This window comes from Balearica regulorum, chromosome 1 (genome assembly GCF_011004875.1).
Source record: "Balearica regulorum gibbericeps isolate bBalReg1 chromosome 1, bBalReg1.pri, whole genome shotgun sequence".
NCBI classification, from domain to species: Eukaryota; Metazoa; Chordata; class Aves; order Gruiformes; family Gruidae; genus Balearica; species Balearica regulorum.
This window is the reverse complement of record NC_046184.1, coordinates 116,126,307-116,142,025: the sequence shown is the minus strand read 5'-3', so window position 1 is coordinate 116,142,025 and position 15,719 is coordinate 116,126,307. Positions and strand designations below refer to the sequence as shown.

Sequence of the window (15,719 nt, the reverse complement as noted above, 5' to 3'; positions counted from 1 at the left end):
AGAAGAGTGTGGCCAGCAGGTCCAGGGAGGTTATCCTCCCCCTCTACTCACCACTGGTGAGGCCACAGCTGGAGTGCTGTGTCCATTTCTGGGCTCCCCAGTTGAAGAAAGACAAGGAACTACTGGAGAGAGTCCAGCGGAGGGCTACAGGGATGATGAGGGGACTGGAGCATCTCCTGTAGGAGGAAAGGCTGAGACAGGTGGGTCTGTTTAGCCTGGAGAAGAGAAGACCGAGAGGGGATCTCATCAATGCTTGTAAATATCTAAAGGCTAGATGTCAAGAGGACGGGGCCGGACTCTTCTCTATGGTGCCCAGCGACAGGACAAGGGGCAATGGGCACAAGCTGGAACACAGGAAGTTCCATCTCAACATGAGGAAAAACTTCTCCACTGTGAGGGTGACCGAGCACTGGGACAGGCTGCCCAGAGAGGTTGTAGAGTCTCCTTGTCTGGAGAGATTCAAAACCCACCTGGATGCGATCCTGTGCAACCTGCTCTAGGTGATCCTGCTCTAGCAGGGGGGTTGGACTAGATGATCTCCAGAGGTCCCTTCTAATCCTTACCAATCTGTGAATCTGTCACTCAGTAGATAAATAAAATGAAGCTACCTTTAACTCCCACTTTAGCTGTGAAGTTTTCCACAGACTTCGGTGGACTCTGGATTAGGTAGGCAAAATTTAATTAGCCATAGAAACTGCAGGGCAGAGGCTCAGGGGACTGAGCAACACCTGAACATAAGGGCTATCTGGCAGTGCGCTGCTGTGTTCCCATTAGCGATGAAGTACAAGTAACACCTTGCAATGCAAAACACGCTGAATATTTGTGTTTGGTTTATTCATACCAAGTTCACATCATCATCATAACTTTCAAATTTTGCATCAGGTAAAAAAAATATTTAATAGAAATATTATGCCACTAGGGATATCCTTAAGAAACACACATAATTTCTCATGAAAAAAAAAGTCAGATCAGGCCTTTCTTTACAAAATATTATTTTCTTTTACAACCCTTATACAGTATGCCATTTTGATTAGCTTTTGCAATAAATAGTTCATGAAAGTTAAATTAATTATTTATATATATATGATGCTTGCTTTTTAAATTAATGCCATAATACAGTCCTAGGTATTGCTACAACTTAACAGTGAGCCACTACAGTGGCAAAAATTATGTGTCATTTAATTCCTCATTTACAATCAAGTTTCTTGTACTTTAACAAAATAAAATGATTCTGTCAAAAGTCTGTATATACGTCTTTGTATGTGAATTTTTACTGTCTTAAGAATCCAGCGGCAAGAAGACAAACTCAACAGCCCATTTGCTTTTCTTTTGGTCCGAGTGAAGTATGAGGAGTGCATTTAGGCCTTTTCTGAATCTGGTACTATTCTTGAATCAGAATCTTCTTGTTCAGAGTCCTGAAGGTGCTCTGTTGTGTTGCTGGCCTCATGCCCAGTCTCACCACAGTGATTTCTGGATTCTTCTGAAATGACAGTTAGCTTGTCATAAAAAAGATGCTCTTCCTGTGGGAGTGGAGCAAAAAACTGCGAACCACTGGGAGGCTTGCTCAAAAACTGTGAAGGAAGGAGGAAATGAGAATTAGGCTGCACCAGCCATACCATCCTGTTTGCTTAGAAATATGTTTTCTATTGTTTTCCACACATCAATTGGCTTTCTCAGTCCTTAGAAGTCCCAGAGTGGTGACAATCTAACAACCTCTCTGCTCACTTTAACATCCTGTGCAAGGCTTGGAAGCAAGTCAGAAGTGCCTTTATTTGCAAGAAGATAGCCCAGGGGTTAGTGACTTCTTTGGAATATAAGCTTTCTTTAAAAAAAACCAAACCAAACCAAACGGTGACTTGACTGCAGGTGAAGGAGTTCACAGAGAGATTTGTCAAATAGCTCCAAGAGATGTGAATCGTTCCTGCCATCTCAGAGAGCTGCCTGCTCAGACACCAAATAGTGATGCTTTAAATGTCAACATAAACCATAACCATTTAGTCAAGTAAAGGAGAGGGAGGGAGATTTGCAGGGCTATGCAGTTCAGTGAGAAAGATGACTTAATTTTAGTACTGAAATATCACAACTCCCTCCCACTCCCCATTCTATTGAAAAGATGGAACCAATCTCAAGAATCAACATGGACTTCGCAGGATGTCATGACTGTATTTTGAATGTCAACAGAAGACTAGGACACCTACTCAACACAGTAATAACATGTCAACCACTCATTTTGGCCGCTGAAGTGGCAGTTCATTTTATTGGTAGTGGCTGGAGGAGTACAACTGCATTTTGTTCTTGTGACCTGACCCCTGTCTATTACCTTTGCTTTTAGCGCACTTTACGTAAGAAACAAGCTGCTCTATCAAGAGTCCTGTTCACTGTAATTACAAAAATAAATACTAATAGTATTACTATTTGACCTTTTCCTAGCAAACTGTGATTTGAAGTGTTCCGTCAGTAACCTGCAATCTCAGATGTTCATGTAGTGAAACCACTGCCTTTGATAAATGTCATTTTAGGTAAGCACGACTGACCTTTGATTACTGTGATAAACCACTACAACCCACTAGCACAAACAGAAAATTCTCCCTTTCTTGTAAGAAACCTGCGAGCAAAATGAAATTTGACCACATCCTGTATTGATCAGAGCACCGCTACGTTCTCAGCAGCTGAGCTCCAGGTTTGGCAACCTATTGCATGCTGAGCATGTGCTCAAATTAAAGCACGAGACTAAGGTTGCTAAGTCAGCTGCAAAGCCTTTGTCTGAGGATCTCAAAATGAGTCAAAATGAAAGACCCAGGAGAAACTGCAGGAAGCTTTGAAGAGTACAGGTTGCTAACTTTAGCGTACGTAACACTCTGTGCAGCCTTGTTTCTTGGAGGAGCCTTTTCACATTGCTATATGGGTAACAGGGTCAGTGGTATTCCCCAACAGTAATGGCTAACAGTCATTGCTCTTGTCTTATCTTGATTTTTCAGACTTCACTACCTTCTTTACTTCAGTCAAAACTCATTATTATACTTGCGAAAGAACTTTCTTTCAGGAGAATAAATGTGAAATTTTAACTCTAAAATGAGGCAGTGGAGACAGATAGCTCAGTTGTTCACCGTCTATAAAGAAGAATTGAAAGTTAACACCTGTTATTCTCTCGCTTTAAAATGAAAAAAAAACATCCTGTTTCTGAGCCATATAAAGCTTCATATTACAAATTAGGCAGTTGCTTTAGGAATAAAAGTCTATGCCAAGTTTTAAAGTTGTTCTGCTTTTAAATATTTTGTACCATTCTGTGCAGAACAATTCAGAATGACAGTATTTCAGAGTTTATTATACATCAGTATACTTCAAAAGAAAGCCGAATTTCACTGCTCCTTACTTAAGTCTGCAGCACCACAGAATTCAATGAAAAAGCTTGAGGTAACATTCATGCAAAATTTATGACCTTACAACGACAGGAATTAAATATTAAGTGAACTAACTTCCACTACCTTTCTCACCCTGAAAAGTACCACAGGTGCAAGTGGAAGAAGGTAAAATAAAAGAAACTTGACAGGTTATGGCACAGAGAACCTTTGAAAGGCAGGTGGTTCTGCTGAAAAGGTTGATTTTAATTGTGTTAGGTAGAAAACAAACCTCTGTCAAGTGCTGTGGGAAAATATATGACGGGCAGAAAACGTGTTTGGTGAGTCGATATAGATAGAAAATGGAAAAGAAACAAACAGGAACAGATATTACAATGACCAACATTGATCCTATAAGCATGGTCACAATCATCCACACAGGAGTTACACCTTCAAGAGACAAGAAAAAAAAAAAATTAAAACTGTGACTATTAATTTCTGAATATATTATTTTCAAATTATCACTTTATGGAATTTTTTAAAAAAATAAAATACTACAAAATAACTGCAAACATAGTCTTTGTTTCCAGATGCAAAATACCTCTTAGCTCTTAAATTTTTAGCCTGAATAGGCTGCAGAAGTTCTCAATAAAGTAAGCTTACAAGCCATCATATTTAGCCATCTACAGTTACATATACTTGTGATTCTACATGCAATACTAGACAAATGATTAAACAGAACCATCCACAAGGTGATACCATGTAAAAAGCTACTGTACACCCTTTGGTGTTTCAGGAGTGTAGCAGTTGACACGTAACACTACCAGTGTGTAGGCTTTCATTTTTCTCTTAAAGAAATCTGTAAAAATGGCAGCAAAGTAAAGACAGCTGGGGACAAAAGTTTGTAAAATTCTAAACTACTGAGCCTTTAAAAAAATTATGTCATGCACAGGGATTTCACAACAGGCAATAGGAACAAAGATGTATCCATACATCACTCTATAAATGCTTTAAACCAGCCTACACTGGCTCAGCACTGTTCTAGCCATGAACTAACAAGCAACACTGCCACCAAAACCCACCTGCAATTCAACTGCACTGCATGCAGAAAATATACATGTAGGAAAAACACATGAGGAAACATTTTATAAGGAAAAACATATAAGAAACAGGTCAGCTCAGGGGCTTCCCCAGGCTTCCCCCAGATGGCTTCCTCATCAGCTTTTGTCTCTGATTTTCCACAAGTTATCCAAAGGTGTAAGTTACTTGAAATACACGTTATGGCTGTGAAAACGGCAGTACCTAGGACTCTATCCTTTCTTTTAACTAGGGACATCAAGCTCCCTGCTAAGATGACAGGGTGAGACAACGTGGTGGTGATGGCTGGACTCCGCAGACAGCGGCTAAGGTGGCGTGGCTGGAAAGGAAAGCGCTTGTGGTACCTGACGCTTTCCTTTTCATTCTGAAGGCAGGTGACACAAAATAGTTGCTGTGTGTCCCAGAGGAAGAGCATCGTGGCCTAGCCTCACGACAGACACTGGCAGTATCGCCACAGATGAAGCAGACTGCAACGCAGGGTCCAATTCCTTTCTCAGTTGCACATATAGGGGACCAAAGGCTTTCATAGTGAAAACAGCTGATGGCAACAGAAATTCAGGCACACAGCGCGATTAGTGAAGAGCCTATGCTCCATTTAACTCTGATTTTCAGGCCTCTGCAGCGAAGTAAGGCATCGCGCCATCAGTGCTATATTGCTTGTAGTTTTCACTTAGTTTCCAACTCCTCTGCTCCAAAAGTGCACACGTATTAACCACCAAACGATACTAAAGTAACAACCACATCCATTTTGGGCAGGTTTACACGTTACACCGATTTTCATTTTTAATTGCTTTTCACATTGCCTAGTTCCCTACAGCGCGTGCCCCATTGTGCTGCGCCAGGCATTACCGTTGTGGGTTGTCTGCTGACAAAGCTCTTCGCTCAGTTCCCCCACTTTGTTCCACTCGGGGATAACTGCTTGCACTTGAATACAATATATTGTCCACGGCTCCAACTGAGATAGTATTTCAGAGTTATGTTTAGTATCTATGTGAGTTACCTAATAACAGAGAAGAACACAAAAAATTTGAAAAGCAATAGTCCAGTGAATGGACTAGCTAAGTAAGTCAAATTACATTTAGTAGGACAAATCCCATCAATTATAGCTGCAACGTGAATAAGGCTTTTAAAGGCAGAATGAAATGCCCTGCCTATGTCACATAACTGATAACTCTACATTGATTTCACCTATGGTTAGAGTGTGAGACCACTCACACCACTGACTTTCTGGCTGCTTCTAGCAGCATTAATGAAGTTTTAGGCTGAAGAGGCAGGCTTACAGAGACGAGATAAATGAGATCTGACAGCAGAGAGAAACAATTGCCTAACCAGATGAGATCAACTAAGAGTGCTGTTACAAACAAACATAATTTAATCTGAGACGGAGCAAGTAGGATGGATGATCTAGACAAAAGAAAGAAAAAAGAGAAAGAAAAAGGCTTGTGGAAGCTATTAGGTGACTGACGGAGGATGCAAGGTGCTGTTTAGAGACATGATTGGTTACGTCCCTGTAACTATACAGTCCCTGCAGGGTATAACAATCCCTACAACACAACCAATTATGTAGTAACAGATTCTTTCTCCAGGCTGAGAAGACTCTATAGCTAGCTAGGTTTCAATATTTTGAGCAAGCATTCACTTCAAAAAACAGCCTTTGAAGTTACATAGTCTATGCCTTTTGCTTTTTTGATCCCTATGGAAATTTCCCAGACTTCTGCTTTGAAGTGTTACAAGCACATATTCTACCTGAAGTTCCCGCTTCCTCTGGTAATCTGCCTAAGTTTGCATCCCATATGCTGAAATAGAATCATAGAATCATTTAGGTTGGAAAAGACCTTTAAGATCATTGAGCCACCGCCAAGTCCACCACTAAACCATGTCCCTAAGCGCCACATCTACATGTCTTTTAAATACCTCCAGGGAAGGTGACTCACCACTTCCCTGGGCAGCCTGTTCCAGTGCTTGATAACCCTTGCGGTGATGAAATTTTTCCTAATATCCAATCGAAACCTCCCCTGGCACAACTTGAGGCCATTTCCTCTTGTCCTATCACTTGCTACTTGGGAGAAGAGACCAACACCCACCTGGCTACAACCTCCTTTCAGGTAGCTGTAGAGAGCGACAAGGTCTCCCCTCAGCCTCCTGTTCTCCAGACTAAACAAGCCCAGTTCCCTCAGCCACTCCTCATAAGACTTGTGCTCCAGACCCTTCTCCAGCTTCGTTGCCCTTCTTTGGATGCGCTCCAGCACCTCAATGTCCTTCTTGTAGCGAGGGGCCCAAAATGGAACACAGGACTCGAGGTGTGGCCTCAGCGGTGCTGAGTATGGGGGGGACGATCACTTCCCTAGTCCTGCTGGCCACACTATTTCTAATACAAATACCTGCATTTCTTATAGTCAGGAATTGAAAACTAGTCTGTTTTTTGGGAAATTACGATCTCTCATTTTTTGGAATTGAATGCTAAAGAATTTTGCAGGGTAACAAATACAAATCAGAATGATATGTAGAGGAGTTCTATTATATGAAAATTGTACTGATGTACTACTGAAAGCAGTAATTATGCTGTGACTGGTATCTTCCAGTAAAGGGGCTTCCTATTTTACTGTAGTAGAACTCATGACCCTGTAGTTAATATATTATTTATGATCTTTCTCCATGCATTCTGTACAGAGAAGTCTTTTGAGCCAAGTACCACATCTGTCTGTGGAAGAGGCTGTCTATCAGAGGAAGAAAGTGAATTACACCTGACAGAAAGTGAAGAGGTGAAAAACTGGAGGAAGGTGACCACAGCTAATGTAAGGCCTCATCCACAGTGGCATTCACAGCCCAGAGTCCCACAAAGAGCACAAATACTTCAGTGACATCAGATTTGAATCCAAGTCAGCTTATCGCCATGATCACAGCTACTGCTGATGTTACAGCTTCCAAGTTTACCCTTGCTTGCATGTGTGAAACGCAGATTTGGTAGGGAAGACACCACCACAAATCAATACATCATGAAACTGAGGGAATAAACTCTCAGAATGTTGCAGTTATTTCTAATTATGGAAAGAGCCAATTATGTCCATGTTACTGTTTAACAACACAGCTGTCTGCCATTTGCTCTGAATGCCAGTTGCAATGACTAGACTTTATTATACTGTCATTAGTAGAGATATATTTTTATTTCAGTACCATTAGCTTTCAGAACTTCCTCACTACGGTATTTTAGCACGAAAAGCCTATATCAAAGTCATGGAGTCACAACATGCAGGAAGCAGAAGTTACCTTTGTATTGCCACCTTTCTTCCAATACAGTATTCTGTAATTCCACGAGCCGTAATATTGTTTTAGAGGCCACTTGTCATGTTCGTGTTCAGCAAAAGGGCCTAGGAAATCCACATGCAGGGACCCAGACTCTGACTTCACTTTTACATCAGGTGGCCCAATGACTGCTATGTATTAGAATGGTGGAAGAGAAGAAAGAACAGAATTCAGTTTCAGATTGTTTTCAAGCTGACGTTTTTACACAACCTATGACAATTCATGCTTTAAATAATTTTATCTTTTAGAAGAAAGTAATTTCCTTTCATAGGTCAGGCATAAATAAATCCTTTCCTTACAGAACTGGCCTTGAAAGGAGATTATTTTTGCAGTTAAATAACAGGTACTGTTGCAGACTACATTTCCCATACGCTAAACTAACTCAGTTCTCTTTTGCCAGCTGTGGTGACACCTGGGAGAGGAAGGACTATTTCTATAAGTTATTACTCACTTCTCTTTCTGTGCCAAGCTGTTGCAACATCTGTCTTTTCTGAGGAGACCCTCTAGTGAAGTGTTTTAATGTTTCTTTCATTGTGATCACTTTGAAAAACTGAAACATTTGAATTATTTCTGCATGTCTTAAAGACTGAGCTGCTTAGACTGAATATTATATTCTTATATTTTGAAAATGGCTTGTCATTATGTTTTTGTGCCACGGCCTAAATTATTTCATGAGTAGCTTCATTATCAACTACATTGTGCCTGCAGTGAGCTCTCCATTAAAGTCTCCTGTAATTCCAACAAACAACTCTATCTTGGCTGCCTCGACTAAAGTTCTGCCTGGCTACAGCCACACTATCAAGTGCCTAAGAAAGGAAGAGCTCAATATACAGACAATTTTACATTCTTCTAGAAATATGGGTTTTGTTAATTAAAAATAATTTAAAAAGTCTGCTTGCTGGACCATTCATTCATGTAATGTTGATGCACACGTTGCTGAACTTGTGAAAAATAATGTGAGGAGGATCTTGGTTACTCTGGTTTTCTTAGGCTATTCCTAAAAGAGAGTGTGGAATTGCTTACAAAAGCACTAGTAGAACTAACAGAAAGGACTATCAGGTATTTCTATCATGATGCCCTCTCAGATCAGCTACGACAACATTTACAATCCTCACGTCCTCCTCAGAGATTTGGCTGGTTGGCCAGTACTCCCAGGTCTTTCTTTCCAGGTAGTTTTATAGGCAGATTTTTTCAGTCCGGGAATAAGCTGTTTTTCCAAAGCCAAGCCTGTTGTGAAGGCCACAAGCTCTTTCAAATAGATGTCAAACTACAACTCTGTTAATGATTTACAAGTTTGCTCTTTTCTCTGAAAAATCCATCCATACTTTTTGTATTACACTTTCTTTTGGCTGTAATTTATACTTGCAACGTTGTATTTTTATTTTTTCCATGCTATGTTTCAGTGCTTCTGTTCTAGGCAGATAAATTATATCAACATTATGCCTTTGGAGAGAGATAACCAATAAAAGCATTTTGAAAAATAAGGCTGTAAGCTGCAAAGTTACACTCCAAGGAACAGAACGATGAAACTTGAGCAAACAAATGCAGAGTAAGAAAAAAAAAAAAAAAAGGATTTTTAAAAGTTTTTTCTCCAAGATGAGGTGTAACAAAAGCTTCCTGCATGGTTTTGTATTAACAGCTAGAGGAGAAAAAAAGCCTTGGTAACATTAACTACATAATCTAAAATAATTTAATTTTTGCTTCTGAGTGGCGTAAGAATGTACAAAATAAAGGACGCTCACAGGTAAAAAACCACTCCTTCATTCCCAAGCTCAGGTGACAGCAACGTAATCAACATCTCTGTTGTGCAGTCTAATGCAAGGCAATGTCTTTATCATCTCTCACAAATGACTGCAAAGCTTCACTAAAAGAATGGCAATATTATGCAATGAAGATTTCTTGACTAAAAATTAATCTTTCTCTGTGAAATTGTTTTATTTTTCAGTGGGGGAAAAAAAAAAAAGAGGACAGGTTTTTGCCTGACATAGCAAGGAAGAAGAAAGTAATTGAACTTATTTAGATATAGAGGAAGTCTGAATCCTTGTAGAAAAACTCTCCCTGGCCGAAAAATATTAATGATCCTTATTTTAAGGGAAAAATATTCAGTTCTTAAAACCTCCTCAGAAGAGGTTTCAAGTACCAATACTAACATCTAGCTGTAATAGTGAACATATTATGCTTTCTGACAGCAACTTCTGCCTTCAAAAAATGAAAGGGTTACAATTAAGATTTTATAGTTCAATGTAATTAAATTTAAAAATGATCCGCATGCTATAGCTTTTCTTAGGGAGCCAAATTGTAAAGGTGCATAAATAGCAGACAATATTTTTTGTGGAAGATTAGAAAAAGGCTTACTGTCATCCATTGGTTTAAATCTGACGGTCGCCCAGTCTGAATGGTTATTTTCTGACTCTGCTCTGACCTGTAAAACGTAGTCTCCGTATGCAGACAGAGAAGAGACATCACACTCTGTGAGTCTCAAGTTTGTGCTCACGTTTTCATACATGTCTCCAGGGAAATTAATGCTGTATGGAAGAGAAATAAAATGCATGTGATGGGTAAATTATAACTGACTAAATGTCTTTCCTCTCGATTAACTGGAAAAGTGGCATATCTGTTTGTTAATGCAATCAGTTATGACTCATGAACACGAAAAACTAGATCAAGCGTGTAAGAAACATCATTACTAGTGTGTACACATGCATTAAGCATTTTCTATGCATCTATACATCTGCGATGAAGCTAGAGATTAAAATTACGATTCAGTAAATAGATGGCCTTTTCTTGACATTGCTTACAAAACTTGATTCAACAGACAGTAGTTATCAGACAAGTCTGAAAATATTAGACAATACCACTATGCACGGCTTTGCTGTCTAACTTGGACTTTGTTCAGAACTGTCTTTAACACATGCACATAAGGCAAATTCAGAAATAGAGCCCGACAGCTGACTGGGAACCATTTCATATATGATATTCTTTCTGTTTTGCATCAAAAGCCCACCTAAGAACATAGTGATCAACAGGTAATCGCTACCAGAACTCAGAAGAATCTTCTTTCAACTAAGATGGCCCGTACCCTTGGTTTAGGGATTTCTCCTCAGCAGGCACCTGCCTGTGGGTGCCATCACCTCCGCTTTAAATCCTACCCTGTCTTGGCCAAAGAATTCAACCTTCAGCAGGAACGCTGAAGAGGCCTCTGGCCCACCATGTGGCTTCCCCACTGAGCACGGAGGCAGGCAGGGAGCCCACCGCTGGACTGAGGAAGCGGCCACCTTCCTCGGTACAGCCGCACGGACCACTTTTCCCAACAGGAAAGACCAACATGGAAGGACACAGTGGCAAAACCAAGTCAAAGCTAAATCAACCCACCCAAACCGACAAAAGGAGACCTCCGAAAAACGTGTCCTAAGTTTAAGGCACTGAACGGATGAGCCACGTGCCCGCAGTTCATCGGGCATTTCCACTAAGGGCGCAGGCACTGGTGGCAAAGCAAGAAACGCTGTTGGAGTGAAAGATCAGAGAAGGTTCTAATGCTCAGCAGGACTAAGTCTCTTGACTCGCAGGTAACAGCTACACGATAGAGAGCAAACACACACGGCGCTAATAACGGCCAATGTTAAAATGTGTTTCTGGTTCAAAAAAAAAAAGGACAAAGCTGCCTTGGGTGTGAAATGTGTGGAAAATGCTTCTGCCCTGTTATTTAGCTCAGAGGATAAGCTTCTCACAAGCTAAAAGAAAGGGATGGCTACTGATCTTCCTACAAAAAAACAAATCACAAACACAGGCAGCTGTAAAATGTGAAATAAAGAAAGCACAACTCCCACAGACTTACCTCTTAGATTGGACAGTGTAGCTTATATTCCCTTTGTGAAACCTAGGTGCATCCCACCGTAAAATGCTATGAAGATTAACTGAAATAATTCTTGCGTTTTGGGGTTTTGGCACTATTCCAGATACTGTAGGAGCAATCACAAACAAACGTTTTAGTATGTGTTCCTCTGGTGACTTCTCAGAAGAAGTGAGAAAAACTTCCAAAACTTAAATACAGCCTTCTTTCTCTTCCTTGCCTCACTTTTTTTTTTTAAACAGACTTTAACATAATTAATTTAAATCCTGTTGCCCATTGTTCTTTCTGAGCTTATGCAACACAAACAAATTAGCCAGCATCAATGGTTTCCAGTAAGTACAGTCTTTATGATATCATCATGTATTATGCAGGAGCAACTTCTCAGGACTATTCATCATGAGTGACTGACTTGTCAAGACTTAGGGCCCATCAGGCTACATGCATGAACTCTCACTGAGATTGTCAAAATGAAATTTTTCTAAGTAGTGCTCCAGTAGCACTATGGAAACAACATGGGTGTGTGGATTGATTTGTTGGGTTTTTTTCTGAAGAGGAACATGAGCAGTCTTTCTACATAGACCTCAGTATAAGACTGAGATAATTAAAAAAAAAAATAATCCACTGTAAGCTTGTTTATGTCATCACTGCACAGATTAAACCAGGCTTTTGAAAAACACAGATAAACAAGAAGTACCTTTGAAGGCAAGAGAACTATTGAATACATCATATAGATAAACACACCATTAATTGGCACTCTTCACAAGTGATAAAAACACAATTGTTTTGCTTTATTGAAACTGAATAAAGGAAACCTAAAGTAGTATCGATGAACAGGCTATTACTATAATGATTTAATTATTTCAAAATAATTGTTGGTGTTGAAACTAAAATAGAAAAGATTTTGGCCCATTATTGCAACATGGGCGATCAATGCAAACAAACCCTGTCCGGTCAGATTAGTGCTTAAATGTCACAGGAGTAAAACCTAATGACATACGTTCTAAGGAGAAAACTAAACAACCTATTTTATATGTCTATAGTTGATGCATAAATATATGAAATGAATGTGTCAGTTAGTTACCCACCTTTAGCAGACAAGAATTTTAAATCTAAGCCCTGCGTAAAGAAAAGCTGTTTCACAGACTCAATTCCTACAATGTGACCCTCGCACCCAACAAATTAACCCGAACGCACTTCACGTCGTGCAAGCAGGAGTTGCTTGCTCCCCTGCACCCAGACCTCCTTGAGAAACACCATCCCTGCGTGTATGTGCCCTCAGCGGAACCCACGTCGGGCACTCGCCTTCAGAGATCTCTGCCCACACGCAGCCTGTGCCCCTTTGCAGGCACCTCTGGCCTCCTGCTCCCGTACCTTCTCCTACGTCCAAAATCCCAGGTACGCAGAACACTAAGGAAGATGGGTGCGGGTAACAGACTGCAAAGCGTGAAGAACACAGCTGAAAAAAATTTCTGGCTAGTAAAAGGTAGCTGATTTCTCCTCTCCCGCACTACATGGTCCTCGCTACAAAGGACTCTCTCTAGGGCGCTGCCTGCCCTTTGAGGAAGCTCCCTCCAAAGGTTTGAGGTAGGCTTGTAAATTCCCAGTAAAACGTGTGATGCCTTAGAAGCCTCACTTCCCTGACAGGGTCTTCTACTTTAAAAGCCTCCAGTTAGCTTTTTATTCCGCACAGTGGACCTGAAGAACTCAGAAAATTACTTCTATGGTTTTGTTCCTTGTAAATGAAGGGTTTGCACGCAGCTCGCATCGCAACCTTAGACACGGCCTGTTTCGGGAAACGTACGGCCGGGGCCAGTCGAAGCGTCCGGGGCGGCTGCTGTCCCAGCGCCCTGGCCGTGTCCAGAGCAGCAGCACAAGCTCTGCCGCAGAAGGGCAGCCCGTGTCGGGCTCCGCTGGCCCACACTGCCACAGCTCACGGTTACTCTGCCTGGAAGAGCATGGTTTCGCTCCAACACACACGTTGCATCACTGAGACTTGCACAAGTGTCCAAAACCGAAAAGGCAAGTTACAGTTTCTCCGCACAGATACCGCCTTTGAGGAAAAAAAAAAACCAAAACCCACGCGTGGGCAGCGGGAGCTGGGCCCTCGCCAGCGGAGCATCCCTCCGGCGCACCGGCAGCCCTCCGCCCCTCCGGCCAAGGCCCCCTGCGAAGGACGGGCAGCCGCCGGCCTTTCCCCGCTCCGCGTACGGCACCACAGGACACACCCGGCCGGCTGCCCCCTGCGACCCCGCCAGCGCCGGCTCTCGGGACAGCGCAGCCCCGGAGAACGAAGCCGGCCGCCTCTAGCGACCCTTGCTCCCGCCGCCCCCCCCCCGCCCCCCGACGGCGAGGCGGGAATCGGAAGGACGATCCCTCGCCTGGGCCGGCCGGGCTTCTCCGCCGCCCCCCGCCAGGCCCGGGGCGGACTCACCGCAGAGCAGGAGGCAGCTGTAGAGGGCGCACCGGGGGGCGGCGGCCATGGCGGCTCCCGGCGCGGGTCTCCCTCAGCAGCGGAGGTGCCGGCGCCGCCGCGCCATGGTGGCAGCGGGCGCTACCCTCGCAGGCGGCCACGAAACCCTTCCGCCTTCCCGCGGCGGGGCGGGGAGGGGCGGGACTCGGTGGCGTGCGGGCACGGCGGCCGCCACGCGTTGCGGGGCTTCACCCTCCGCCTAGGGGCTGACAGCCTTCCGAGCGCCGGGGGGACATCACCCACACCCCCATCAGGTCACCCCAACTTTTCCAAAGCCTCCCCCGATCAGCACGGCTGCGTTCCCCTTTCCAGAAAGGGCATGCCCAGCACCTGAGGGAGCTGAGCTGGTGGGATTGCTCACCAAGCCGGTTTCCATCATTTACCGGCAGTCCTGGCTAACCGGGGAGGCCCCAGTTGTAGATGGGCCGGAAGGAGGATCCGGGGAATGACAGGCCTGTCGCTCTGACCTCAGTGCCAGGGAAGGTCATGGAGCAGATCATAAGTGCCATCACACGGCATGTACAGGACAACCAGGGGATCAGCTCAGTCAGCATGGGTTTATGAAAGGCAGGTCCTTGACAAACCTGATCTCCTTCTGTGACAAGGGGACCTGCTTAGTGGATGAGCAAAAGGCTGTGGATGTTGTCTACCTGGACTTCAGTAAAGCCTTTGACACCATTTCCCACAGCATTCTCCTGGAGAAACTGGCTGCTCACAGCTTGCACGTGTGTATGCTTCACTGGGTAAAAAACTGGCTGGACGGCCAGGCCCAAAGAGTTGTGGTGAATGGAGTTACATCCAGTCACAAGTGGTGTTCCCCAGGGCTCAGTACTGGATCTGGTTCTGTTTAATGTCTTTATCAATGATCTGGATGAGGGGATTGAGTGCAGATGACACCAAGCTGGGTGGGAGTGCTGATCTGCTCGAGGGTAAGAAGGCTCTGCAGAGGGATCTGGACAGGCTGGATCCATGGGCCAAGGCCAACTGTGTGAGGTGCAACAAGGCCAAGTGCCAGGTCCTGCCCTTGGGTCACAACAACCCCATGTAACACTACAGGCTTGGGGAAGAGTGGCTGGAAAGCTCCCTGGTGGAAAAGGACCTGGGGGTGTTGTTTGACAGCCAGCTGAACATGAGCCAGCAGTGTGCCCAGGTGGCCAAGAAGGCCAACAGCATCCTGGCCTGTATCACAAAGAGTGTGGCCAGCAGGACTAGGGAAGTGATCGTACCTTTGTACACCAGTGAGGCCACACCTTGAATACTGTGTTCAGTTTTGGGCCCCTCACTACAAGAAAGACATCAAGGTGCTGGAGCACATCCAAAGAAGGGCAACAAAGCTGGTGAAGGGTCTAAAGCACAAGTCTTATGAGGAGCAGCTGAGGGAACTGGGGTTGTTTTGCCTGGAGGAGGCTGAGGGGAGACCTTATCGCTCTCTACAGCTACCTGAAAGGAGGTTGTAGCCAGGTGGGTGTTGGTCTCTTCTCCCAAGTAACAAGTGATAGGACAAGGGGAAATGGCCTCAAGTTGTGCCAGGGGAGGAAAAAATTCTTCACCAAAATTCTTCACCAGGCTGCCCAGGGAAGTGGTGGAGTCACCATCCCTGGAGGTATTTAGAAGATGTGTAGATGTGGCACTTAGGGACATGGTTTACTGGTGGACTTGG

General features: G+C 43.5%; 1 protein-coding gene across 2 annotated transcripts; it reads right to left on the bottom strand.

The window, feature by feature from the left end:
• Nucleotides 1-817: 817 nt before the first annotated feature.
• On the bottom strand, nt 818-14,196 carry IL10RB (interleukin 10 receptor subunit beta). Of its 2 annotated transcripts, XM_075770949.1 has the most exons (7): nt 14,021-14,195; nt 11,575-11,698; nt 10,095-10,264; nt 7,704-7,870; nt 5,286-5,436; nt 3,631-3,788; nt 818-1,571 (listed from the first exon to the last, which is right to left on the bottom strand). In XM_075770949.1, the coding sequence occupies exons 1-7, from the start codon at nt 14,067-14,069 to the stop codon at nt 1,359-1,361; spliced, it is 1,032 nt and encodes a 343-aa protein (XP_075627064.1). In that variant the 5' UTR covers nt 14,070-14,195; the 3' UTR covers nt 818-1,358. The 2 variants fall into 2 exon arrangements, with proteins under 2 accessions (XP_075627064.1, XP_075627074.1); XM_075770959.1 differs by lacking the exon at nt 3,631-3,788 and having other exon boundaries at nt 1,323-1,571; nt 14,021-14,196.
• Between the last annotated feature and the right edge of the window lie 1,523 nt (nt 14,197-15,719).

Bases quoted from the DNA above. Each gene is read 5' to 3' on its own strand.
- IL10RB (XM_075770949.1), bottom strand. From the start codon at position 14,069: ATGGCCGCCGCCCCCCGGTGCGCCCTCTACAGCTGCCTCCTGCTCTGC. The intron at 10,265-11,574 runs GTAAGTCTGTGG...TCTTCCATACAG, and splicing joins TACACTGTCCAATCTAAGAG to CATTAATTTCCCTGGAGACA. The intron at 3,789-5,285 runs GTAATGCCTGGC...TGTCTCTTGAAG, and splicing joins TCAGCAGACAACCCACAACG to GTGTAACTCCTGTGTGGATG.